Source organism: Vanellus vanellus (genome assembly GCF_965231255.1).
Source record: "Vanellus vanellus genome assembly, chromosome: 13".
Classification (NCBI taxonomy): domain Eukaryota; kingdom Metazoa; phylum Chordata; class Aves; order Charadriiformes; family Charadriidae; genus Vanellus; species Vanellus vanellus.
In genome coordinates this window covers 3,651,284-3,679,003 of record NC_138918.1, presented here as the reverse complement: position 1 = coordinate 3,679,003, position 27,720 = coordinate 3,651,284, and the positions used below count along the sequence as shown (strand labels likewise).

General features: G+C 54.4%; 1 protein-coding gene across 6 annotated transcripts in view; it reads right to left on the bottom strand.

Moving 5' to 3' along the window:
- The window catches only part of JADE2 (jade family PHD finger 2), an 87,394-nt gene that overhangs the window by 15,810 nt on the left and 43,864 nt on the right, over positions 1-27,720 (bottom strand). For all 6 annotated transcript variants that reach the window (XM_082489726.1, XM_082489722.1, XM_082489723.1 and 3 more), the window contains exons 5-9: positions 24,243-24,412; positions 12,047-12,258; positions 6,823-6,990; positions 6,183-6,299; positions 173-634 (exon numbers count right to left, since the gene is read on the bottom strand). In XM_082489726.1, the coding sequence (XP_082345852.1) occupies positions 173-634; positions 6,183-6,299; positions 6,823-6,990; positions 12,047-12,258; positions 24,243-24,412 (1,129 nt within the window). The remainder of the gene's footprint in view (positions 1-172; positions 635-6,182; positions 6,300-6,822; positions 6,991-12,046; positions 12,259-24,242; positions 24,413-27,720) is intronic.

Sequence of the window (27,720 nt, the reverse complement as noted above, 5' to 3'; positions counted from 1 at the left end):
GTGTGTGCTCCTCATCCTCTGAATCACACTCTACATGAAGGGATGCAACTGTTAAGGGAGTTGAACTGAGTCAAGAGGGAACAGGGCTTGCTCTGTCTAAAGGCACCAGCACACATTAAAGCAGCCCCGACGGATCATATGGGTACACCATTGAAGGAAAAGCTGTACTCACCCTCTCCAGGTCTTGCCTGAGGTGCATGAAGAGCTTTAAGCGTCGGTAGAGAACGTCCTGTTCTTGCTGGGCCAAGTTGTCCACCTCATCCGTTTTTGGTGTCAGCAGCGGTTTGTTGGAATTCGCTTTCCTCTTCAGCTTCCAGTACTGGTAGACAAAATCCACCAGCGATTCGCTTAAGTCAAGGTTCTCGGCTACCTCTGAAGGCTTCACGAGTTCATAGAAGTCCTCCTCCAGCTGCTGGAGCTTCTGCTTCCGCAGCGTGACCTTCTCCAAGTCCAGCTGGGCTTGGTCAGGCTCTGTCCGTGCCTCCTCGGGCAACTTGGTGGCACCGGTGCTGTGCTCAAGGCAGAAGGACTTGAACTTCACTTCATCGTTGTCTGCTAGAATAGTCCGCATGTCGAGGTTGTGGTCAAAGGCGCAGGTGACGTGGAACGCGGTGACGCAGGCGGGCATGGAGCACTGCGGGGAGAAGGACAGGGCTTACGGACAGGCCAAAGCATCATCGGTGGGGGAGCTGCTTAGCAACTGGACCACAAGGCTTACAACAAAAGCTGTGACGCCCATCTGAGTGACACCTACCATGAAGCCATGGATGCTCCACTACAGGCGTTCCTGATGGAGGAACAGCTGTATTGCCCAAGTCTTACACACCCATGAGCGGGACACCACAAACCCAAGCAGAAGAACCCAAGGTTGACTAGATATCAGCGATCACCTTCCCACCTTACCTGCTTTAATCCTTCTCTGTGCCAGGCCCTGCTCATCTTTCACCTACCATAAACAGGAGCTTCCAGTGGTTCTTCCAACAAGACCCGTCAACAGCCATAGACAACAGCACGGGCCAACGGGATGCTCAAAGACTGTCAATGTATTTCTCCTGATGGAGAAATTTGCACTTGTATTTCACCCTTGAACTACTCCGCGCTGTTACCACGTCTAAAGCTAATATGCCGTTTTTATCGAAAGCACACAGAACACATCAAGGTTTCTGAGTGAACGCGGTATCTCAGAAGCAGCCAATGCTCCTGGAGCACGATGCATTTCCTCTCTGGAAACTACACAGCCTCTAAAAGCTCCATTTAAAAAGAAAAAAAAAAAAAAAAAAGGCAACTCAGCATGTACAGAGCAAAACATCATGAAAATCACCTTTTAGAACTAGTACAGCGGCTGGACTGTTGTCAAACTTGTATCAGATTAATTTTTTAACAATTTCCCTAACTTACCTCATGCCTAAATTACTTTGGATCCTACAGGCAATAAATCTTAGCCTGGTTTCCTACAGAGGACACCCCCCTGCCCCCCCAGCCAGCACTGCACCCGTGTCCACGGCAGTACCTTCTCCCCCTCTACTCATTAACTGTTTTTTAATGGCTCAGTGTCAGGTAATTATTTCAACCATAACCCACAAGAAATCAGTCTATTCCAGCTGCTAATGACCAGTTAAACTGCAATAATGAGACATTTTAAGTGGGCTATTACTGTAGGCACCGTATTTCAGCATTTATAGAAGACTTGTTCTTGTGGGGGATGAAGATGCAGTTGTGGCCTGAAGGACCAGGCGGAGGCAGGTGAAATTTCCCGGACGTTGATGAAAAACCATCCGGGATGCTGCAGAGCTTTACTGGGGCTTTGCTGCACTTTAATTCTTGAAAAGGAAAAAATAAATAAATATGTTCTGGTAGTAGTTGAGGAACAGAAGTTTTATGGCTTTTTATCTTCGTCCCATCAGCCCCGAATCCCTGCTCAGTCACCCGGCGTGTGAATTTTTCATGTTGCTGCTTTTAGATGTTTTCCCTTGACTTTATTTATGAAAGCGGGAGACTCGCGCGGCTGCCAGGGTCGAGAAAAGCGTAGGCAAGCGGTGTCCAAGTCCTCCCCTTCCAGGGCTCTCCAGGCTCTGCTCCAAAGCCTCCGAAACCAGCGGGGAGAGCTGGATGCAGCCCTCACCACAGCTCCAGGCAGTGATGCTGGGCACTAACTCCTGACGTACTTTTGATGTACTTCTGACATACTCCTGATGTACTCCTGACATACTCCTGACATACTCCTGACGTACTTCTGACATACTCCTGACATACTCTTGATGTACTCCTGGCATACTCCTGACGTACTCCTGAGGTACTCCTAATATACTCCTGACGTACTCCTGATGTTCTCCTGCTGTACTCCGTCCTGGCTGTTCTGGTCCAACAGCCGGGGGTGCTTCAAACCGCAGCATCCTTCTGTGCAGTTATGCGCACAAAGACCTATGGTGGAGAAAGCGGACACGGAGAACTCGCTGCCGTCCCTCAACTACGTGCGCTGAGGAAAGCCACGCAGCGACGTCCCCTCCCGCCTGTTTCCGCCACCAGCGCTAATAACGGCATCAGCAAAACGGCTGTGGCTTCTGCCAGGACAACGACCCGCCAACAGGAACAACCATCACTCCACTTTAAGAATAAAGCAAACTGAATTACGCCCATCCTGGATCTCTCCTTTGACAGATGGCAGGCAGCACTTGTCAGAAACGGTGCCCAAAATGCAAATAGAAAATAATTAGGCAGCTCGGCTGACAGGGCAGCAAAGGAAGGTACCTGGTGGGCCGTGGCTACCCAAGGACCTTCCATAAACGGAAAATAAAAACATATTGATCCATCCCAGAACGGCGCTGGAACAAAGCTGCTCTTCGAGGGAGGGAGGGATCTGCCACGCAGAATAAACCAGGCTCAAAAGACCGGCGCTGTCCCCAAGTCTGCTTAGTTATCGACGGTGCTTCGTTATCTTACAGCACCTCTCACTCGCGGATTTCAGCACACTTCGCTTATCCAGGCAAACCCAGCCCCAAACAGAATTCCGAGAGAGAGGGCGAGAACTGCACCAGAGATGAACGTGGGCTGTTAATTAGTCCTCAAACCACTCTTACTGGGAAGAAACAGAGGGATGATTTCATTTGCCAAGGAGTTTACCAGCGTGCAGCGGTGCCCCGCTGCAGTTTGGGGCCGGAGGGGAAGGAAGCGGCTCCTCCAACACAACTGCGAGGGGAACTCAGGAAGGAAAAATTAATTACCGGTGCTGAACTCCGGCCAAGCCACCAGCCGCAACACTTCTGCGGCCTTACAGAAACTACCACGTGATTTCCAGTGACCACAGATGGTCGGTCTGGATCCTGGTAGAGCTTCTCAGCCGAAATAGGCAATTTCAGCCACGCGGACACGCTCGGAGGATGCGGGGCTGAGGATGGCGTGGGGGCTGCGCGGTGCGCACGCGCTGCTCTTCCCCTGGTGTCGAACTGCACGTTTTCAGGGTGACAGGCACAACCGGACACCAGCCGTGGGAACCACCACACCAGTTATCCCAGTGGATGAGGACCAGCGGCACCAGCAGCTCGAGGGGAGCCGGCAGCAGCGGGCAGAGGAGCGATAATGAACGAGTTGAGTGGTGGAGGACACTTCCCAGGGCTTTTGCTCTCCAAAAAAAAAACAACAAGAAAAAAAGCAAGCTAGGAGATGATGACAGCAAAAGATCATGCCCTTTGGAGAAGCCTGCCAGCACCTAAGAGAGACCTGGCATTTTGCGCTGCCTTGAAAGGCCGTGGTGAGCAATTCCAGTTGCTGTGACAAGCGAGGAGGGAGCTGGTGAGGAGGGAGCCGGGGATCAAGCAAGTGTGGCCGGGACTCGGGCACTCTCTTCTCCATCTCGGTAATGCAAACGAGAAAATTTCTGCTGGATACTGAAGTCCACTTGGCATCTCCTGATGCCTGAGCGCAAGAACCACTGCGAAGTCATGATTTCCCCTTGACGGGAGCCGGGGAAAGCGTGCCTCCAGGGCTGGAGAGCAGCGGGAAGCTTCCCTGGGTTTGTTTCCTTTTCGACGGTGAAATTTGGATGGGGAAAAAACACCCCGATGCAGAGAGGTGCCTACGCAAAACCTCCTCACGTCGGTCTCTGCGAATGTAGTCAAGGTGGGCGCTTTCTTACGCGGCGCTGCTGCCTCTGAGCATCCCCGTGCCCCTCTGGGATGACACTCTTCTGCTCCTCCATCCTGCCTTCCAGATCTCACCGCCTGTTTCAGCAGAGCCCGTTTCCACCCAGCCCCGTGGAAAAGCCCCTCCTGGAAGCAACACCCCCTCCTTCCCCAGACCTGCCCCCATTCCCCCGGAGCACCTGGTTCCCGCTGCCAGGGATAAAAGCTCAGTGCTCGAACAGAAAACAACCTCCTCCTTTCAGAGCCGGGTCATAAACCTGAAACGCTGACAAAAGTAGTTAGATTACACCTGTATAAACAGGCAGTAATCAAAAATATGCTCCATAAACATAAGCTTTCAAAACAGAGCTCTGTACCGCTGATGAGTACGGAGCGTGTTTATTTATCTATGGGTGAACTTGCTGATTTACCCCATAAATCCTTAAATAAAGGCACTGCCTGCTTTTTTCTTCTTTTTTTTTTTTTTTTTTTCCCCTTCTCCCCCTTCCCTCTTCCTTGAAGCAAAACCATCCTGAGCGTGCTGGGGTGGCCTCGGCAAACGCACCGGCGACAATCTTGTGAAGACTTATAAACCGTGAGCTGCCAGCATAGGAGACAATAAAGCTCCTGTTCCATCTCAGGTGACCTTTAATGCAAATCCACTCCATCCCAGGGATCTCACGGCTCCCGTGCCATTCCGGCGCTAAGAGGATGAAGCCTCAGAGAAGCTGAATTCTTTTTGATGCTGCCAAGCCTGTTTGCCTCCTTCCCTGCCCTTCCGTTCTTTGAAAGCAGTTGCCGTTATGACACAGTATCTCCATCTGGCAGGGTGAATAAGCAGATCCACCCAGAGCCGTCAAAAAAGAAGTGAGTCAACGCTAGAGATTTAAAGAAGTATTGTGAGATTTCATTTCAAGCTGAGGGGATTGCTTTTAAATAGCTCCCACTAAACCCAAGGCAGTTGCACAAACGCAGCGGAACCTGCAGACCTCCTATTCCCATGGCCCTTCTGCAACCAGACAGCTATTTCTGGTCCCCGACAGCCACCGCTGCCTCCGCCGACCTCCGAGGAGCAGCTCCCGGCGCTGTACAGGAGCTGACTGGTCAGGATTGGTACCCCATCCAAAACTTTCTCCCAGTGTTTCAAAGCTTAATGGCTATTCCGACCCCCCCTGCACGCCAAGGCTGCTTCGGTGCCTGCTCTGCCAACGAAAGCGAGAGGCACTGGCACCGCAGAGCAGCAGATCCCCCAGCCCCTCCCCAGGGACCGCCGGGCCATCACGCTGGCAGAGCAGAGGGAATCGTCGGGATGCAGACGAGCAGCAAAGCTCTCCAGATGCTCTCACACTGAGCGCGCCGTGTTTTGGACGGGAGCTTCTGCTCGTTGCTGTCTGGGAAGAGACGTGATGGCCCGCGGAGCTCCGTCCCGCTTTTGTAATAAGAAAGCCCAGAGCATCCCTCTTTTGGTCGGCAATGAGAATGTCTCGCCCCCTCGTTAGCACGCTGCTGCTGCTGCTGCGGGGAGGGCAGGCAATCAGATGTCTGCGGTGGTTTGCTTAGGTGTGGAGAAAACGTGGGAATGTAATACGTGGTGAATACTCTTATTTTCCGAGCCAGCAGGCGAGCGAGGACTACCTCATCCCGGGGTTTCCTCATATCCCCCCAGCCGAAAGGCTTCCCGGCCAACCCCCACCGGTTTGTGAAATACTCGGGCTACGTATCTCACGAGGATCTCACTTCCCCGGCAGCTACGCCAAGCCTTTCTGCCGGAGGTTCCTGATTTCAAACCAAGGTCGTTTGCAGTCCCGGTAATTAGTGTCACTACAGCAACATCGCTGTGTTATGCAAAGAAAGTTAATCTAGATTCCTCGCACTCAATACATTAAATGATTGCAAACAACATCTGATGATGTCTGACGGGCGCTCCCGCTCCCCGTCGCTAAATTTACTCAGCGCAGCAATAAGCCTTGGCCAGATCGTGTCCACCGACATCTCGAGAATCTCCAGTGGCTATTACAGGCACAACCCCGGAGGTCTGAGCTTCTTCAGTGCCGCGTTACATACCTGAATACACGTCCCAGTGCACTCCTTGCAGAGGCTGCAGGACAAAGCCCATCTGCTTGCTGGGATATGTGAGATCTTCGTAATGGGTTCCATTTTTTCAGGACATCCAATGCTAACCTGGTCACGAAACAGAAGACAAGTTGTAAATACTGGTTACCATCCCAAATCTCCTACAGGGGAATGTCTGTGGCAGTCTGAAAGAGGGATGGATTTTTTATCTGTTATTTTTCAGGGTCACTTGTAATTTGGAAAAAAAAAAACAGACCCAACCCCCCTAAACCAGAAACAAATCTGGATGAAATGGAAGGAAAAATTCATGTTGGTGCTTTCTCTGCATTAATTCCTCATTTGGATATTACTGCGTATCTCAGATGGGCACATGAAATTAGCTTTACCCTGCCCGGGCAGGTCCTGTGAACACCCCCCCACCTCTTGTGTCCTTGCACCCCACCTCTGTGTCCTCCCTTAACAGGGTGCCCCTTGGTCCGATGACCGACCGGCATCACAGCTCTGACCTCGGCGCGGCTTGACGAGCCAAACCGGACTTGCTATTTAGACTGCTAACGAACATCCTGGGCTGAGACTTGAAACCAGGTCCGTGCCCACCCGCATGTCAAGAGGAGCTTGGAAAACATCTTACTTCAGGTATCCATAAGGCACAGCTAACGTGGACCCATTTCGTCCCGCTCCGGGTGGGCTTCAGCGCTCCCCCTCTCTTCGGGCACAGCAGACACTTTGGCTGGACCCCGAGGGCGCAGGTCCGGCACAGCCAGCTCCCGATGGGGACCTTCAGGATGCCGTAGCACGCCTGCGCAGACACCAGAGAGGCGGGTCAGTCCCAGCAGCCCGGGAACAGCATCCTCCAGGACCTCCTCCTTCCCTCACACCTTTTCCACTACCGCTGGCTTATCGCCACCGCATCTGGGCATCCCAATAACAACCAGATGTAAAGCAGCTCCGCAGTCACAGACAGCGAGGTTAAGTTCTTCCTTCCTTGCTGCCTTCCCTATTTCCACATGGATACTCATGCCGGATCAGGATGTCCTGGGTTGTAATTCAAAGCTACAAACGTGCTGTGTATGATGCCAAGCATCTGCCCGGCTCCAGGTCGGGAAGGGGGGGCAACCAGGCTGCTCCATCAGAGCCCCCCCCCACCCCCCCCCGGCAGCTCTGCGATGATGGCATCTGCCCACTCATCTCCTGCCGGTTCCTGACCAGCTACCAGACCCAGTACGACTCGGAGAAGGAAGAAATGTCACGTGGAGAAAACCTCTGAGGTAGCTGAGGGCTGAAAAGCCACAACCCCATGATTGAGAAAGATGGCCACACTGGTTACACACCCAACACAGCCTAAAGGGGAAACGAAAATAACTACGGAAAGGTAGAAAGGGGAAACCGATAGTCGTGAATATAAACGAGAAGGGCAGAACCATGAAGGACGGTAAATCTAAAGGACGATAAATCTAAAGGCAAGGGCTACAAGGCAAGGGCTAAAAATCAAGAGGCAAGGACTACAATCAGTGGACTGTTGGGTGGATGAGGAATTGGTTGGATGGTTGTATTAACGACCGGTGGCCAATGGCTCAATGTCCAGATGGAGATCGGTAACAAGTGGTGACCCTCAGGGGTCCGCATGGGGACCAGTATCTTCATCAATGACATAGAGTAGGATTGAGTGCACCCTCAGCAAGTTTGCGGATGACACTGAGCTGAGTGGTGCAGTTGACACGTCTGAGGGATGGGATGCCATCCAGAAGGACCTGGACAAGCTCCAGGAGTGGGCCCCTGTGAACCTCATGAGGTTCAACAAGGCCAAGTGCAGGGACCTGCAGCCAGGTCAGGGCAGCCCCTGGTATCAGCACAGGCTGGGGATGAAGGGATGGGGAGCAGCCCTGAGAAGGACCTGGGGGTGTTGGTGGGGGAGAAGCCCCCCATGAGCTGGCAATGTGCGCCGGCAGACCAGAGAGCCCCCCGCCCCCCGGGCTGCATCCCCCGCAGCGTGGCCAGCAGGGCCAGGGGGGATTGTGCCCCTCTGCTGCAGTCTGGGGAGACCCCACCTGGAATATTGTGTCCAGCTCTGGAGCCCTCAACATAAGAAGGACACAGAGCTGTCGGAGCGGGGCCAGAGGAGGCCCCGGAGATGCTGGGAGGGCTGGAGCCCCTCTGCTGGGAGGACAGGCTGGGAGAAGTGTGGGGGGGTCATCCTGGAGAAGAGAAGGCTCCGGGGAGACCTCAGAGCCCCTTCCAGTGCCTAAGGGGGCTCCAGGAGAGCTGGGGAGGGACTCTGGATCAGGGATGGGAGCCATGGGACGAGAGGGGACGGTTTTACACTGAAAGAGGGGAGATTGAGATTAGGTATTAGGAAGAAATTCTCTCCTGTGCGGGTGGTGAGCCCCGGGCGCAGGTTGCCCAGAGAGGTGGTAGATGCCCCATCCCTGAAAACATTCCAGGTCAGGTCGGACGGGGTCTGAGCAACCTGATCTCATTGAAGACGTCCCTGCTCATTTTTGGGGGGGGGCTGGACTAGATGGCCTTTAAAGGTCCCTTCCAATCCAAACCATTCTATGATTCTAAGGACCAGCCTATGGCCAAGAGAGTGAGAATTAAAGGACCCCAGTCACCCTGAGCTCCCCAGCCCACTGCCGTAGCACAGGAGTCAGAGAAGCCAAAGTGTTTCATAAATATTGCTCTTCCATACTTGGGGAAGAGCCAAATGATAAGCCTGTCACATAATGATGATGATAAAATCCTTTCCACTTCACTCATAACTTACGAGTGTATTAAACAGCCACTACTAAAACTAGACAGTTTTTAACCGTCAGGCCCCGATAACTCACACTTACAGGGTTTTCGGAGAGTGGCAGACAACTGCCTTCGGCGCTGACGTGGGGCTGTGTCACTACTTTAAGCCAGGCGATGTAATTAACTCTAGATCTGGCTGCTCCGACGTCCCCCCAGCAGCAGGCGGGGAGTGCCGATAAGGACCCCCAGCGCTCTTGGCTGCAAACTGAGCCCAGGCATTTGTCAACTTCACTTCTTGAAGTTTACCCCCCAAAAAACACAGCTTTTCACCCTGCCGATGCAGGTCACCGTCACCGCGAGTGACAGTGCTGCAGGTGGGGACAGGGGCAGAGGGGGGACGCGGAGCCGCGTGAGCGTGGGAAAAGCGCATCCTCAGTCTTTCCTGGCCCAGAACCGACTTTATAACACGGCTTTAGGTTGCCCCCAAGCACAAACCAACTCTGATAGTGATTTCCAAGGGGAAAAAGCCACTTCGTGAACAGATTATTGGGATAATAAGGAATTAAGGGAGGTAGTATCATTGCCGTGAGTCTACATGGTTCAGAGAGACTTAACTGTGTTTCACAGCGCCTCCAAATCTGACAGATAAATCATTCCCGTAACAGAGTTTTATAAAACATCTGATTTAGTACCGGACAAAAAATCAGCCTGGTGTGTACTACCAGGAGAATAAACTGGCAGACTGGTCCCCAAATCTGCAGGAAAACAGGAATTATGAACCAGGTGTGCATCTCTAGCAGAGTCTTGGCTCTCAGTTATTTATTCCGAGAGGTTTTAGAGCAGCTGAAGGTGCAATTCTGCTCTGAGGAGCAAATACTACAGGGTTTCTGTCCCGGACAAGGAGCAGCTCTGGAAACGAGGTGGTTTATCAGCTAAACGCTCTCCCAGTCCAGCACCAGCCAGAAGGTGCTCCGGGAACACGGAGCCAGAGCAATGCTGAGTAGGAGCGGAGCAGCTATTTTTATTGCTGCGCCTGTCACGGGTGCAACGTCACCGAAAAGGGGATGCCAAAAAAAAAAACCAACGGGGAGGATGCTGAGCCACAGAAAAGCTTGGTGTGGTCCACGTAAGAGAGGGAGGGCTCGGCTGTGTCCCCACACCCGGGAATGGGGATTCGGTAATGACAGGACCACGGGGCGGTGGCTGGAAGCTGGAGATGGATCATTCCCCTGCTAAAGAGGAGTGCGGCGTTACCACCGCGAGAGCGATGAACCACAACGATTTAGCAGCAGAGGGGGGGGGGAAGATTCCTCCTCCTTGCTGAGAATTTCAAAATGAAGATTGCATGTGTTTCCCAAAAGCTACGCTTCGTAGGAATTAATTAACAGCAAGCCTCGTGGTTCATGTTATGCAGATGAGATGATTACAACGATAACCTTCTGGCACCATAACCCACCGACGTGTGTCTGGGCACAACCCTGCCTCTGCGCCGTCCCGCTGGGATGCAGGAGGACGAGGCATCCTTCGGCACCCAGATGCCCCCAGGAAAGCACCGTCCCCGATAAATTACAAATGTGGGACTGGCAAAGGCACGGGGTTACACCATGCCATGTACCACCCGGCGCTGTGGCTCTGGACTTTGTGGCTTAGGGCGTAAATGAGGGCAGAGATTAAATCACAGGTTGGCATCGGGCTTAGGGCTGGACTCCGCTCCCTGAAAACAACGGAAAATCTCCCCTTTTCCTTCAACAGCCTTGAAATCCAGCCCACCGCATCCCCTCCTGCAGCACCGCTCTGCTCCCAGCAGCGGGGTCGCTGCCGAAAGCGGAGCGCGCGGGGCGCCAGGGCCCGCGGGGGGCACAGCCGGGGTCGGTCCATCCCCACGGCGGCCCCGGGCACGCTGACCTCCCTCCCCCTGAGCCCCCGCCTGCTGCCACGGGTCAGCTCACGGCCTGACATTGACACTTGGGCTTGTTAAAAAAAACCCCAACACACACAAAAAAAAACCCCCAAACCCAAACCCCAACCCTGAATCGTCCCGGTATTTCATGGAATCTGATTCACTGATGGAAACCATTCAAAACGCCCACCTCCCGCAACTATAGATATCTCCAACGCTCTCCCACCTCCAGGAAGCGCTGATGGAAAAGCTGCCCAAAAGATGAGCAAATGGCTCTCTTCAGAGGAAAAAAAAAAAAAAAACAACCAAAAAACCAAACCCTTCGCAGAGAGGGTGAAGCCCAGGAGCTGCCACCACCATCCCAGCGCCACACGGCGCTTCCCCTCGAAGCACCACCAGCAAAACCTCCCCGCACCCACGTGGGACGCGGGGCGACCCTCGCAGGGCTGCCTTCTCCTCGTCAAGGTTTCCCCAAGCGCAGGAGCCCGCAGACCCCCACCCCCCACCCCCAGCAAGGGCTTGAAGCAATCGCATTCAATTCTAAAAATAAAATTATTTTCCTCCAGGCGGCAAAATAAAACTGGAACTCCTACGCTCGTGCAGCAGGGAACCTGGGACAGGGGCGCCCTGCGGTGTGCAATGGTGCTCACGGAGCTGGGAGGTCCTTCTACTCCCAGTATAATGCTGTGGAGGACACTGGAGGTCCAGGCGAGCCCACCCCTCCGGCGAGGGCAGGGCTGCGGCCCCCCATCCCTCCCAGCCAGTCCCACACACGGTGCTGGTCAGCCCTGGGCGTTACAGGTCCCACGGCTGCAGCTTAATACAGAAAAATGGGGCAGAGAAAGAAGAATGAGCACTTTAATGGAAGAGGAGGCACAAACTAAACTATCACAGAGACCAGAGGATAAGGAGGAGGGGGCAAAGCAAGCTCGCAAGAAGCGGGTTTCAACCTCTGGTTGTGTATTTCTCTGGGCTCTTATGAAGAGTTTCTTACTAAAAAAGTAAGAAAAGGAACTTTGCTGGCTGCCAGCTGCCCCACACCCCACTTGCTACGCTCACTCTGCCGGAGACATGCCGGGAACCCACCAGAAAAGCTGAACGGGGGCGTACAGCAGCTCAGGGGAAGGGGGGCGGTGGGGATGGCGGGAACCCCGAGGAGGGAATCGCAGCGTGAGGTGCGGCCGGCCCAAACCCGCCGCCCTCCCCGGCCGCGGGGGCTCACCTGGTGCACGCAGACGTTGCACTTGTCGCAGAAGACCATCTCGTTGCCGTCCTCTCCCTCCGGCGAGCGGCAGACGTCGCACACCACGTCCTCGTCGTACTCGATGCCCAAGCCCTCCTCCGTTTCGATGGCGATGTTCATGTTCTCGTAGCACATGGTCTCCAGCTCCTCCAGCACTCGCTCCAGGGTGATCTCATCCAGCTCGGGCTTTTCTGCAAGGCAGAAGGCAGAGGAGGACACTGAGGCGGCTCCGGCGCAGGAGCCCATCCACCTTCGGGGAACGTTTTGCGAAGGGCTGAGCATTTTAGATTGCAACTCGAGAGGCAAAAAAATCCACGGCGAGGGTACGAGCGGCGATTCGGTAAAACGGCTGCTTCTAACTCGGGATGCGGTTTATGTTTCATAGACAGTAACGAAATATTGCTGCTGGCTGAGAGGAAAGAAACCCATTCAGCTGAAGCAATGCGGATAATTAGGTCTGACAGTTTAAATGTTCGAGGAGACAAGTTTTGCAAAGATGCTTTCTGCAGCGAGGGCTCAGACAAGCTCTGGCAACACACAGTCAATGCTTTAATTGTTAAGACTGAAAATCGACCCTTTTAAAGCTAATTAAATGGAACTGTAAAAGTGAAGCCAAATGCCGAAATTGAGGACAAACAAGGTATTTTTTTTTCCCCGGTTGGGTTAAGTGGAATCAGAAGGTCAGACACTGCCGTGTTGTGTGTTGTTCCCCCTCTACCAGGAGCCTTAGTGGAAAGAAGGGGCAGAGGTGCTTTACCAGAGGCTCCTCCAGAGCGACAACCAGGAATACGAGTCCAATAACCAGGAGAGGCTTTTTCAGAGCAGCAACCTCCAGCAGCGGGATGCGCGGCCGCCCTGACGGGGGAGACGCTGCCGGCCAGGAGCTCGGCAGCACCGGAGCGGTGCCACGCTGAGCGCTGCTCCCAAAGGCACCGCCGCTCGCCCGCACGCAAAGATCCCGGTGTCACAAACGCAACGCGAGGTCACTCCAGGTAAGGTGGAAAAAAGATGGAAAAAAAAAACCCAACAACCCGTCAGCAGCAGGAGTGAGGTTCTCCGCGAGGGGTAAAAGGCAGAGTTAAGCCCCCGCTGTATCCCGTCTCCCCGTGAGCACTGTTTCAGCCCTGGGGAAGGTCCAGAGGTGCGGACGGAGACACCAGCAGGATGCGACACAAAACATTTAATTTTTGCATTTTATTTGCCTATATTATCCGTGATGATGGCCAGGATGCTCCAGAAAGCACCAGAGAGCGGAGAAGCCCGACCCGCGCTGCTGTCCACCTTCCTTGCTGCAAGGCAACGGGAGGAAAAAATCTCATTTATGAGCAGAGAAGGAGGAAAAAAAGGACTTGAGGAAGTACTAATATGAAGCAGTTATTCTTTAAATGTCCAGTGAGAAATTTGCTATCCTGGGCATGTCTTGAGCCACAGTGTGACATCCCTGTCCCGGGCTGAGCCCTGGGGGTCACCGAGAGGCCCCCAGGGATGGGGAGGGATGGGACACGTAGTCTCTCCAGCTGGATGATGCCAGCGGAGGCTGCACCTTCCCCCGCCGGCCACGGACCGGCTGAAAAACTCTGTCAAGGGGGAAAGCAACCCGTAGGCGAGCTCGGCAAGCAAACATACCATTGTCTGCCTTTTTAAGCTCTCCCCCAATGTTTCCCATTGGCACCGTTTCCCTCGGCTTGACAAGTCTCTGCAAACATCCAGCCTGGCATTTTACGCGTCTGTGTCGAGTCTGAGATACCATCTAAAACAGACAACACTGTTCCCTATCGCGGCCCTTCCAAGGGCTCGGGCCGCTGCGCCGCAACACGCCGAGGAACCTGACGATACCTGTTTTATGACGGAGCAGCCCCGGCACTGGATCTCCGCGGAGCCCCGGGCTGGCACAGGCTGCCCAGGGCCGCCGGGGCTCAGCGATGGGAAGCATCCCGCGCCGGCACAGCACAGCCCGCCCCCGCGCGCCGCAGCTGGGACGGAGCCGCCGGTTTGCTCTCGGCATCGCGCCGGTCGGATGCGACAAGGCAGGGGAGCGGGTTACAGACAAAGCCAGAGCATTATTTTTGCCTTAATGGTGGCCCTTTATAAACACCCTACCCGAATTGCACTTAGAGAGCCGCAAGCCATGACTTCACGCCAGCGTTAAACAAGCCCAGCAAGAATATACTGCTCTCGGTCAGTGTTTCAAGTCCGCATCCATGACCGTGATCCCGGACACCGGAGTGCCGGCCTGGAGTCGCTCCCTTTCTCCCAACATTTCAGGCTCCGCTCTCCTGAAAAGCAAAATGATCATTGAAGGGTTCCCGGTACTTTTGGTACTTTTCCCCACGCGCTTTCCAGAGCCGCCCCGTGCTGAGGGGAGGGGGCAGGCAGAGAGCCGGCAGCTGCAGGCAGCGCCAGGAAGGAAAGGGAGGGGGGTTTCCACAGGAATCATGACCCCGACCTGCCCGCGGGGTCGGGATCGCGCTGGCATCGCCACCATTCCCGTTTCACCTCGAGTGGAAAGAACCGGCTCCCATCCCACCTCCTGCACTTTCCAGCCGCAGCGATGCTCTGCCATCACCAGCTTAACCCCCGGGAGAAAGTCCCTGCTGATCCCAAAACTCTCACACCGGAGCAGGACCAGCCCCCCCCGCGGCGTTTCCGTATCGGCCCACGTGCAATGTAGTCCTTATACCGCTACATCGAAAAATATAGATCTCTCCCTCCTTCCCGCGCACACACGCGCGCGCTCTCACACTCCATTTAGATGTAATTACATTAGGAATTTGTTTGCCAAGCGCCATTCAGAATACCTCGGAGCTTATTGAATTGACAATTGCACTTGATGGGGATGAAGCGATTAATCGCTTATGAAACACTAAACAATGGGGCCTGGGGGTGAAGTGCTTTTTCCATTTGTGCTCCATTTATCTCCTTCTGCATCATATAAAGTTTGTGCTATTAAACTCCATTCATAAAATTGTCATCTTTTTGGCTGCGAAAAAGCTATCTGTATTGATCGTGGCCAGCTAAATAGCAAAACCCAAAATACTCCACCAAAACACTCCCTGTGTACACGCACAAGTGACACTGTTATTGTCCCCAGGGAAGGAAGAGCAAAGACCCAGATACCGATCTTGGGTACAATGAAGAAATCCAGCGACACCCAGGGAGTAAGTCATGCTTGAGACCATCACTGGCACTGTGGACTCTACCCATCCCCTGGGTCAGTTGGGGTCAGCTCTCCCGGCTGTGGCCCCTCCCAACTTCTTGTGCCCCCCCTGAGCCCACTCGCTGGTGGGGCGGTGTGAGGAGCAGAAAAGCTCCTGACAGCTTAGCAACAACCAAAACCACCAGTGTGCCATCAACACCGTTCTCATCCCAAACCCAAAACGTAGCACTGTACCAGCTGCTAGTAAGAAAGTCAACTCTAACCCAGCTGAAACCATGACATTCTCCACCCTTTATTCCATACCGTTTATGTCACGCTATCCGATACATCCTCATTAACCACCACCCCAATTCCCATCCTTTGATATAATACACAGATATCGTTCCCTTAGTCTCTGGACCACCTCTGTGGTATGTCTGTAAAATGTCTGTAAATGTCCATAAAATGTCCACAAATGTCCACCATATGTCCACTGAGTTCATTTAGTGCATGACTTTGGGCTCCATCTGTCGTGGTGGTTACTCAGGACAGGAGAGGTGGTGCATTGCGGGGAGTTACTGGGCACCAAAGCCAGCATAGGTCAAGTCACCGCTGCACTTGTACTGCTTCTTGGAAGGTCCTCCATTGGTTCCTACTATAGTAATACCTATAACGTGCAACTCAAGCCATGCGGTACAACAATTTAAAGGTTTATCCATTACATCTGCCCTTGGGCCAGGTTATAGGGTTAAACATTGCAATGAACTCCTCCTCCCCTCGCTCCTTGCCTGGCCAGCACAAGGGGCTCCTGCTGTAGTAATTCCCGTAACATGCAACCCAAATCCCAGGGAGCACTGCCTCCCACCGCATCCCAACCAGAGAAGAGCTCTCCTCTCCCGTTCCAGAGCAGGGTGCTGGCAGGGCAGCATGTACCCAGCCAAAGGAAGCATCTCCTGGAGAAGAAAGGGGACTTTCCTTCAGAAATGGAGGAGGAGAAGAGGTGCCAGATCATAGAATCATTGAGCGGTTTAGTTTGGAAGGGACCTTGAAGATCACTGAGTTCCACCCCCCTGCCCTGGGCAGGGCCACCTCCCCCCAGCCCAGGTCGCTCCCAGCCCCGTCCAACCCGGCCTTGAACACCTCCAGGGATGGGGCCTCAACAACTTCTCTGGGCAACCTGCGCCAGGGGCTCAGCACCCCTAAAATTAAAAATTTCTTCCCAATATTGAATCTGAACCTGCCCTCTTCCAGTTTGATGCCATTCCCCCTCATCCTATCACTACGTTCCCTTGTAAAAAGTCCCTCCCCAGCTCTCCTGGAGCCCCTTTAGGCACTGGAAGGGGCTCTGAGGTCTCCCCGGAGCCTTCTCTTCTCCAGGCTGACCCCCCCACCTCTCCCAGCCTGTCCTCCCAGCAGAGGGGCTCCAGCCCTCCCAGCATCTCCGGGGCCTCCTCTGGCCCCGCTCCGACAGCTCCGTGTCCTTCCTATGTTGGGGACTCCCGAGCCGGATGCAGTACTCCAGGTGGGGTCTCCCGAGAGTGGAGTAGAGGGGCAGAATCCCCTCCTTTGACCTGCTGGCCACACTTCTTCTGATGCAGCCCAGGATACGGTTGGCCGCCTGGGCTGCGATCGCACACTGCTGGCTCATGTTGAGCTTCTCGTCAATCAGCACCCCCAGGTCCTTCTCCCCAGGGCTGCTCTTGATCCATTCCCTGCCGAGCCTGGATTTGTGCTTGGGATCAGATGATGATGCACTACAGGATGTCTCCAGATCTGATTCAGGAAGAGAAAACGTGTAGGAACCCGGCCTTTCTTTTTGAACTTTGCTCCCAGCGGAAAACTCTTCCCTGTATCTCTGCCGTGGGGGTCTGCCACAATCCCCACGGCTCCGCAGCCGCCCACCATCCCCGTTATCCCCGGGGGGTCCCCGAGGCGCCCGCCCCAACCCCACGCACCTCAGCTCCCCCAAACTTCGGAGCAATTGCCCATACCGCAGCTGAAACACAGAATTTAAATATTTGAACCCAAAGGAGCTGGGCTGGCACCGAAGTCACAGTGCCGGGTCTGGGAGAACCACCAGGCACATTCCTTTACACAACACCGCTCTCCGTTATAATTGTTTCTGTAATATCGCAATTTATGTGGCATGAAGGAGCAATATTCTTCTGCTAAATGAATTCTCAGCTACTCCTTGTCGTGGTGTGCGCCGACTCACTGCGCGAGGAAGAAAAAAAAATAGGTGGAGAGCCACCTTTCACAAAACGGAGACCAATTTCTGACTAAACTGCGCTCCACTAGAATCAATTTACTGAAACAATAAATCCTTTCACCCCGTGGAGGATACCTGGAGATAAAACAGCTCATGAACAAACAGTCATCAGGACTGCAGGCTGTGCCATTAGTTGATTCACAAGCTACAAATCTTGGAGTCTATTTTTCAGTAAAAATATATCTAAACAGGCAGAATCACTGCTTTGTTTTGTTTTTTTTTTTTTTTTTAATAAAATAAAAAAATAAAGAAAAGCACTTGTGAGATGCTGTAGGCTTGTCTCGTAACATCTTTGAAAAACTGAGAGAGAAGGGATGCCGGCTCCCTGATGGGACAGTGGTGCTCACACACGGCATGGGGACCACGAGCTCCTGAGATCTCCTTCCAGCCCACCGTCCCTCCAGTTCGCCCTGGGGGAATCCCTTCAAACCCGCCCGCTTCGGCTCCTGCCTCCGCAAAGCTGTGCCGAGGATGCTTCTCCCCTCGGAGGCCGGGAGAATGAAAGCGAGCCGAAGGTAAAAAGCCCCGGCTGGACGCTCAAACGGAGTTTAGGCACCGCCGTGCAGAAGGACGCTTTGGAAGAAGCACGATTCGCCTCTGAATACGGCCGGGAGCTGAGTACCCACACTCTCAAGACACCCGTGGCGACACCGGCCACCCTTGCCCCAGGCCGGGTGCTCCCCTGAGCATCCTGGGTCCTGTCCCAAACCTCCTTGGCAAAGGTCAGGGGATGACGGACACCCACCCGACCACCAGCCCAGACCGTCTGGGACGCCCGCAACCACCTCCACCCCATCACCTGCGGGCACACAGGGCCTGGGAGACGCAGCAATTGTACATTCATCGTTTATCAATGTTATTTATAAAGACCCCTTTAACGTAAAGCGTGACCAACAAAACAAACCCCGACACGCAACCTGGGCGAGCTGAGCATCCGCAGCGAAACTTCCAGACATTTTGTTACTGACGCAGCCTGCTAATGCACTTAAAAGATTTACAGGAACCAATTATCACCTTTTCTGCCACCCACCGACATCAATTATTGCTCAAATTTAAGATGATGACAAAATGGTTCAGAAGCCACTTTATAAGCTGCTGTCTCTCTCCAGCGATGCTCGGCACTGACAGAGCTGTCCTGGAGCACTTCTGATGAAAGCCTCCTCGCTCCATCCAGCAGCAAAAGCCCGAATATTGCTGGAAACTACCGCCAATTACCGCGAGGAATTTATGGAAATAGCAAAACAACGACTTGACATAAAAACCCGTTGTGCTGAAAAACGTGGAGGCAAAACGTCTAAAGCTTCTCCCGCTGGTTTCCAACCCTGCTAATCTATACGTTAACACAGCGCGGCTGCAATATCTGTTTATATAAGGAGTTAAATAAGCTTCAGCTTATTAAGTCGGGGTATCGACACCTACATTAGGAGCGACAGCTCGCCAGCAAGCGCGAGCGTGGCACCTGCCTCCGGGCAGCTCAGGCGAGTCCTCCTCCCGTCGATACCCATGGCGTTAATCCAGATCAACGGCGCTGTAATTGAGAACAGCTTCCAGCCCTAAATCTGTCCCCGAGATACTTCTACGCTGTACATCGGTACCTCCATTAAACTCATCTCTTGCTCGTAACATCCCACCCAGTGGTGGAGGATTTGCCGGTTTCTCTATCCGGGCACCGAACCGCTCTGCTGCCAAAATGATTACTCGTGCAATGCGCTTATCACCTCGGCGGAGAACAAAGATTTCGGGCTCCGCGCGGATGTTCGTTGTGGGCTGCAGCGCAGACGCGTTATAATACAGCTCCAAACTGGCAGGATTTCTTCGAAACAAGAAAAAAAAAAAAAAAAAAAAAAAAAGATTTCCAAACAAACAGACCCTGAATTATTAATGGGTTACACTTTCTCGAGCGATGAGCAGCAAGCGGGGCCAGCCCGGGCGCGGGGGCACGGTGGGGTTATATCGCCCGAGCGGTCCCTTATGGCTGTGAGCTGGGGGAAAGCCACTTGGAGGGTGGAAGAGGGGCTGGTGGTTAAAGGGAACAGGTCCCACTACGAAAAGGACAGACCTCCGCGCATCCTGGGACCCGGGGGGAGCATCCCCGTGGGGGGGGACGACAGCCCTGGGATCCCCCGCATGGGGGGGGCGGTGGTCCCCATCGCAGGGCTGCCTCCGGCCGGCTGCACCGCTGGGGAATGGGGCTGTGCCTCTGCCACCACAGCACAGCGGGGAATTGTGCCCAAAGTCATTAAAATAACGGAAAAGCTTCAAATGACAGATACCGGGGGGGGGGGGGGGTGGGTGGGGGTGTCCTGCACAGCGGATGGAGCCCGGCCACGGTGACGGGCACCCCTGGGTGGGTGGCAGCAGTGTAGGGACAGGCTCTGCCCGGAGACTGCCAACCCCCCGGAGGGGGATAAAAGGGAGTCCCCGAACCCTGAAAGGACGCGGTGGGATGGAGGTAGCCTCGGCCGAGGACTCCCGGCGCTGCAGGGTGGCCAAGCAGCCGCTCACGGCAGCCTCTGCTCCACTGAGCACATCTTCCCCGGGGTTACTCCACCGACTCCGGTTTATTCCACGTCTACTTGACCAATCTCACCTCCGCCGAGGGAGGCATCATCTCATTAGTACACAGACATATCTCAAGTATGCAGTGATGAATTCCCCCCGGAGCTTCAAAAGCAATACATGCGACCTTTGCGTGTTCCTGCCATAAAATCCCAGGAACACCTCCAGCTCCCAAGATAGAACCTGTGGTGGGCATATGTGAGCAGCATACACCATATGGATTAAGTCAAGGGAATACTTAGAAACTTCGACTCTGCCTTCAGCGAAATTGATGCCGGCAACGTTTTTAGCAATTTCTTGAGGATTTTCCCTGTGTTTATGAAGTGCCGATCAGCGCAAAGGGATCTTTCAGCCTCGGCCTTTGAAGTCTCTCTAGCCCCGCTCTTACGATAGCTTCGGATTTAGTGGAGATCACAAAATACGGCATAAAATGTTAATATTGAAACGAAGACTTTCCGCTAAAAGGAACGGCCCGTGCTGCCTGGAGCGGCGGCGCACACATAAATCTGGTTCAGGGTTTCATTCAGACCCCTCCAGACCCTCTTTTTTCACTACCTCGTATCGCAGCAGCAACAAATAAAACACCGAGGCACGCTTTAATATTGATTTCATCGCTAGCGCACAGAAGTTCCTTAAACAGTACATTTCTACCGAGTACAGTAACAGCCACTGAGGCACCTTACTGGGGGGGTTAAAACTATTTAAAGCTGGTTTACGTGTAAAACTTTTGCTTTCCGGAGCAATTCCACCTGATTGGGAGAGGAGCCAGCGGAGCGCAAGAGAGCTGGAGCTATCTGGAGGTTTATCTGATCTCGGTGATAAAATTCCATCCCTGGGGTGACCTAAAAAGGACTGGAAAAGGCATGTGCTATGGGCTACGTGGATCAACGCTGCGCTAACGGCAAAGCGAGATGGGTGATCTCATAGGTGTTTTCCAGCTCTCCTCCCCGCGGCTCCTCAAGAGCCAGTCAGAGATCAGGCTCCTTCTTTGTCATTAAATATTTTGGCGATGACACATTGTGCCCTTGGACTGCCCAGTGACAACAGCTCAGCTAAACGCCCGGGAGGAATTTAAACTTCTGCATATCTCTTGACGGCGGGGAGATAACTTCTCTGAATAGGGGGAGAGGCTGCAATTCTCCAGTTAAGTCATGTTAATGATCTCGGAGATTAGCGACGATGGTTTTGGAAATCTCAGTATGTCACTAACGTCGAGGGCTTCCGGGAGAAAACGCTACTTATGGACTGCCTTCAGACCCACCTGGGCAGGCGGCAATCTTCTGCGTTGGGTGGCAAAGGGCACCCAAATCCCATCCCCGCTGTGCCCGGCCGCATGGCTTTTCCCAGTTGGGAAGCGGAGGGAGCAGAGTCTCCGCTCCGGCACAGCCCGGGAGGTGTGCAGCGATAATAACGGCTTTCCCCTACGGGCACCCAAACCCCATCACTTCCACGGGTGGGAAAATGCATTCCCAAAGAAGCCCGTTGCCCGCGCAGCCCCTGTGGTCCATCCCCCCCTGGCTGGCACGGGAGATGCGACCGCGGTCCCGCAGCCGGGAGCACCAGCACCCATCCTGCTCCCTACCTGCCAGACCCCCCCCCTCCCCGCGGCGCCGGGGATGGGTTAGTAATCAATGCCACATGCTTTCCCTTTCAAGTCACCGGAAAAAAAAAACGCACTAGCCTAAGAGAAGCCGGGAGGGCTGGGGGATGGGGCGAGCTATCGGAATCCTTCGGGATGAAGCCATATCCGCAGTGGATTTCACAGGCCAAACGCTGGTTTTCAAAGCTGTTCTCCCCCCCCCCCCCAGCATATTTAAGGCTCAGCCAGTAATGACAGCGCTCTTTCAGCAACAGAAATGGACTGGAGAATCAGCGGGTGGACAGTGAGGCTCTGCCAAACCCGCCCCGGGTTCGTTATCACCATCGATAGTCGGTTATCGCAGGAGGGGCTTCGTCAGAGACCGCGGTCCCATCCAGCCCGGTGCTGCACAAACACCTCCTAAGGACCGTGCTTCAAAAAACCGATAGATGACAAGGAGCTGGAGGAAGGAAAATGCAGCCTGCTCAAAACTGCCCAGAGGGTCAGCGGCAAAGCGCCGCCTGCGTCCCGACACCGGGTTCGGGACATGCTCGGCGGGATGCTGCGGCGTCAGCCCACCCAACGCGCCTGCACGGAGCGGGGCTACCGGGGGCACACGGCTGCGAGGATGCTGGAGATCCCCTCCCACATCCACCCCGCGCTCTCCCCCAGCACGCTTCCACCCGCGCCCCGACAGCACCCGTCTCATCTCGGCCTTCCAGTCACCCACCAGCACGGCAGCTCCGCATCTGAAAGCCATTTACGACGTCGCGTTTGTAACCCAATACTTCGCAGAAATAATAAAGCGAGCCAAACGTAACCCAATTGAGCTGGAGAAGCCAAATCTCTGCCCGCTGTCTTTCTAAAGACTTACGAAACGCGTACAACGGGGAAGTGGAAATACAGACAACCTTTCTCTCTGGAGCCCAGAGACACCCCTGATGGGGCTGTGGAGACGGCGAGGGAGATGCAGCAGGAGACACGGTGAAAGCACAGTGGAGTCAGAAGGATGTCCAGGGTGGTACAAGCTGGTTTCTTGATGCAGTAACGGCAGCTGTGCAGCGTTAGGAAGTGTGGGTCCTCTGTAAGGCACCCAAGTGGGACGCTTTGCCCAGGAGCACCCTCTGCTCTGCCCAAGGACTTGACCAGAGCTGCCAGTAGCTGAAAACCCGGGTGTGCTAACGACAGAGCTGAGGCTGCTGATACAGGACCGGTTAATGAGGGCAAAGCTGACTGCGATTTGCTAGTGATGCTACGAGCTCCACAAGGCCGAGAACACAGGAAAGCCAATATACAGGAGAAAAAGAGAATTGGCCAAACTCTAAAAGCAGCCTTTACAACTCTCTCGAGGTCCCGGAGATCAGGCTAACAAAATCTTGCTTGTAAATCATCAGTGCATCAGAAGACGAACGGAGATCTTCTTCAACCAAGATCAGCCAACGCGGTGGCCAAGTTCTGAGCCCGTTTATGCTCCACGCAAGCTTACCGAACTAAACCTTACCCCCATCTCACCGAACCTCACCGCAGCCCTTCGCCAGCAGACTTCTTCACGAGACTCAGCACAACCCCCCCCCCCGGTTCAGCAGCGCGCGATGCCGCACACCGCTCACACCCTTCCTCTCACCCTTGAAAGACCTTCGCAACGGGGAGCAGCGCTTCGCGTAGGCACGCTCCGGCTTTCGCTGACCTCGCAAGGCGAACGTTTCATTGCGTTGTTATTCCTACCTGCGCAGCAGCAGCCACACCACAGCAACCCTTACCTAACAAGGACTGGAAAATCCCTCCACGATCCGGCAGGACTACGCACCCACGTGTCTGCGCCAACAAATCTGCCCAGCAGACCACGCTAAGCACTAGTGCCAATGGTCAAATTCCAAGTCCAGGTGCTTGCACTCAACCCAAACGCGCTAATGGGTTTTAAGAATGTGCAGTGATATAACAGCAGTGATGCAGGGAACACCACGCTGCGATCGGTAGAGACACCTGGCAAAGGAGAGACAACCCAGAACCAGCATTTCGGAGAATTACACATTTCATCTAGGAAATCCTCTTTCCTCTGAATCCATCTGCCTGGTCGGCTACAATTGGAGAAATGTTGGAGAAACGCTTTCAGATGTGGCCAGTCATAGGAAGAGGAGTCAGGATCAACACACCCATCCCGACCAACACCTCCTCCTGCAGTACAGATGCTGCAGGGATGAGTACGGGAGATGACGATGGTCATGCAACCACAGCACACTCCCGATCGGGGGTTAGACTAGATGATGGGGGTTGGACTAGATGATCTCCAGAGGCCCCTTCCAACCCTGACCATTCCTGATCATTCTGTGATTCTGTGGATCTATCGGTTCTCCTGCAAACCAGAGCCCTGCTCCACGGGACACGCTGCACTGCTCATCCCATCACCTGGTTCACTTCGTTCTTCCCGCACCACGTGCCAAAACCCCTACGTGAGTGAGAGGCACTGAAATGCACTCAAGATCCTGTGCTGCAGCAATCCGTGTGATCTCTTTTTGGAGAGCCTGAACAAAAATTCCTTCTTCGAGGCCTTTTGTTCCACGTGATTACTTAAAAAGACTGAATACCCACTCCGGGATGCCCAGGCAAGGAGAAAAACAACAGCAATACTCACCCATCTCCTTGAGCTCCATATTAACAAGTTCCAACCAGCAAGCATCGAGCTCGTCCAGGTCATAGCGGCTCACTCCTTGCAAGTAAGTCCTCGTAGCTTCCGAAATCTCGGAGCCAGGCAGGCTACTCGGTGAAACCTGTGAAGGCGAGTTCTCCAGCTGGGGTATGATCCTGGAAGGAAAGAAGGAGAGGTTGAGAAAGAGCTACAACTCGCAAAAGTGTCCTGTTCCTTGCCATGGAGGGTGCGACCGCTCCCCGTACAAACCTGACTCTAAGAAGGAAAGCAATACCAGCGAAATCAAAGGGGGTTTGTGCGCTCGGTGTCACCTCCTGCGCCTCGGATGCTTTGAGGACCACAACTTGGACACAAGCACTTTCCCAGAGACGGCTGGTCTCAGCACCTCATGTGATGGTTTGCGTTGGGATGCGTCAAAACAAGCTGATTTTCAGAAAACACTGAGCAAAGCCCAGCTGCCAGCTCCCCCTCCCACGACCTCAAACCCGGAGTTTGTGCTTTTCCCACTATTCCAGAGCAAAGCGGTGCAGGAAGGCGGCAGCATCGCGCCCGCCGCCTTGGGCTAGCCCGCATCCCACCGCGGCACGGCCCCGGCTCCCGCTGGGCTGGTCACGGCCACCCGCTTCGGGCTGCGATCGGGGGGGGGGGGGGGGGGGGGAAGGAGCAGTGTGGGAATCGGGAATTTGTTTTTTGGCCCGTGCCTCCATCTGCCTCAGTGTATTCCTCCCTGCAGATCGGTGGCGTTAACGCCAATCCCTTCAGAAATAAACCCGCTACCAGCGCCCCACGCAGCCTTTCCCGACGCATCTCATTCTTCCTCCACACCCACTGATGCTTTTCGGTACACACCAGCCCGTGCCCCGCACGGCTCCACGCCGCAGAGCGGCCCCGGGGGAGCAGCGAGCGGGCGGCTCTGTGCCGGGCTCCCCGCAGGAACGCCCCTGCCCTGCAATTCCCCTTCCCACCATGAGAAATTAAACCATTTTTCCACTTTGCGTGGCTCCTTTCTTCCTCCCTGCCTTGCCATTACCACCAGCCCGACGGCAGCAGCCTCCTACGTGTTTGGATTCCCGAGTCAAATAACTCGACCCACGGCTACAGCCGCCGGCATCAACCTCGCGGTGCTCCCCCGGATGTTGGAGGGTTGTTTCTCCTCATCGGGGCTCACGGAGAGGCTCAGGCAGCAATAGCGCGTCAGGGGAGAAATATCCATTTGGGAAAAATACCCTGTCCGGCATGTGAAGCCGGGAAATGTGATGCGGAGAGCACACGCAAGCACAGGACCGGGGCTGTTATGAATAGAATCACAGAATCATAGAATTGTCTAGGTTGGAAGAGACCCTTGGGATCGTCGAGTCCCAACCATCTACCCTACTCTACAAAGTTCTTCCCTACACCGTATCCCCCAACACCACATCTAAACGTCTCTTAAACACATCCAGGGATGGTGACCCAACCACCTCCCTGGGCAGTCTATTCCAATGCCCGACCACTCTTGCTGTGAAAAATTCTTTCCTAATGTTCAGTCTAAATCTGCCCTGGTGGAGCTTGAAGCCATTCCCTCTTGTTCTGTCATTAATAACCTGTGAGAAGAGACCAACACCAACCTCTCTACAGTGTCCTTTCAAATAGTTGTAGAGAGCGATGAGGTCTCCCCTCAGCCTCCTCCTCCTCAAACTAAACAGTCCCAGCTCCTTCAACCGCTCTTCATAGGATCTGTCTGCGAGGCCCTTCACCAGCTTCGCTGCCCTCCTCTGCACTCGCTCCAGCACCTCCATATCTCTCTTGTACTGAGCTGCCCAAAACTGGACACAATACTCGAGGTGTGGCCTCACCAGAGCTGAGTACAGGGGCACAATCACCTCCCTACTTCTGCTGGCCACGCTATTTCTAATACAAGCCAGGATGCCGTTGGCTTTCTTGGCCACCTGGGCACACTGCCGGCTCATATTCAGCCCCTTGTCAATTAGAACCCCCAGGTCTCTTTCTGCCAGGCAGCTTTCCAGCCACCCCTCCCCAAGCCTGTAGCGCTGCATGGGGTTATTGTGGCCCAAGTGCAGGACCTGGCACTTGCCCTTGTTGAAACTCATACCATTGATGTTGGTCCAATGATCCAATCTATCCAAGTCTCTCTGCAGAGCTTCCCTATCCTCCTGGGAACCAACACTCCTGCTTAACTTGGTGTCATCTGCGAACTTGCTGATGATACACCCTATGTCCTTATCGAGATCATCAATAAAGACGTTAAACAGAAATGGTCCCAACACTGAGCCCTGAGGGACACATCCCGGCGATGCTCTTGCCCGGAGCCAGCGGTCCTGCCAGCGCGGGGACCGTGGCACCAACCCATCCCTGCTCCATGGCTGTGTATGAGCATCCCACATGCCCTGAAAGGCAGGATGTGCCCAAACCATGGGATAAACGCAGAGACAGGGCTTCGGCAAGGGCTTCTGCTCACGGCTGTTGTCTCCGCCACGCTGCTCGCCCAGCTCCTGCCACCCTGCGGGCACGACGGCGGCACACAGGCACTGTGTTTGGCACCACCACACGCTCTGTGCCCTGTGAATATGAGACTCTTTGCCCAGCGGGTAAATTTAAGTGCAACGCTCTGTCCTAGTTACACTGGGAAACATGAGCCGAACGCCTTCTCCCCGCTGTGCCCTGTCCCAAGTGCTCGGCGGGAGCAGAGGCGTCCGTTGAGTCTCTCCGGAGGTCTCCAAGGACTGGAGGAAGCTCCAGCTCTGCCAGCGCTTCCCCTCTCTCCTGGCCCGTGACCTGGCGTCAGGAAAAATGAGTTACAGTTTGGCGACCAGAAGTCGCCCGGCTTTGCTCGCTGCCCTCTCCCCGACAGCCGCGGCCGGGCTCTCCGCTTCCAGCCCCACTGCGCCAAAGTCGACCGACGGGCCGGCGCTGACAGCCGCTCCCAGCACGGGTCCGTGGCAACTTTCCTTTACCTACAGCAGTAGTTTTCCCATTCATCTACAGATATTAATTTTTTACATGAGAAAAATGAGGTCCGATGGATACGATGGTCCAAATACTGATACCCGACAGCGGCTCCTTCAGCCATTGACTCCTCAAGCAATTACTGCTAATTTACTGGGGCACAGCAGAGACCAGCTCCTGGTCCTGAGCTGCTCAGGGATGCCCGGGGCATCTCCCCAGAGCCCCCTTTGCAGTCAAAGTGACCCCTCATGTGAAACCCCCTCCAGCCGAGCCCCTGCCACCGAGCCCCACGCCTGCCTGCCACCACGGGACGCCTCCGGTGTACCATACGCTTTATTGCCGCATTCGCACCCTGCCGGCCAGCAATTCGGCAGGCTCGGCAATGGAGAACATCCCACGGTGTGTCTGCGAGGTTTGTTCTGAGCGCTCTCTAATCGCAACCCCAGGGGCGGCGGGGGGGAGAGGAGCCGGCTCATCTGCTGCGAACTCCCCGCGCAGAAAGCCAACAGGCGCTGGC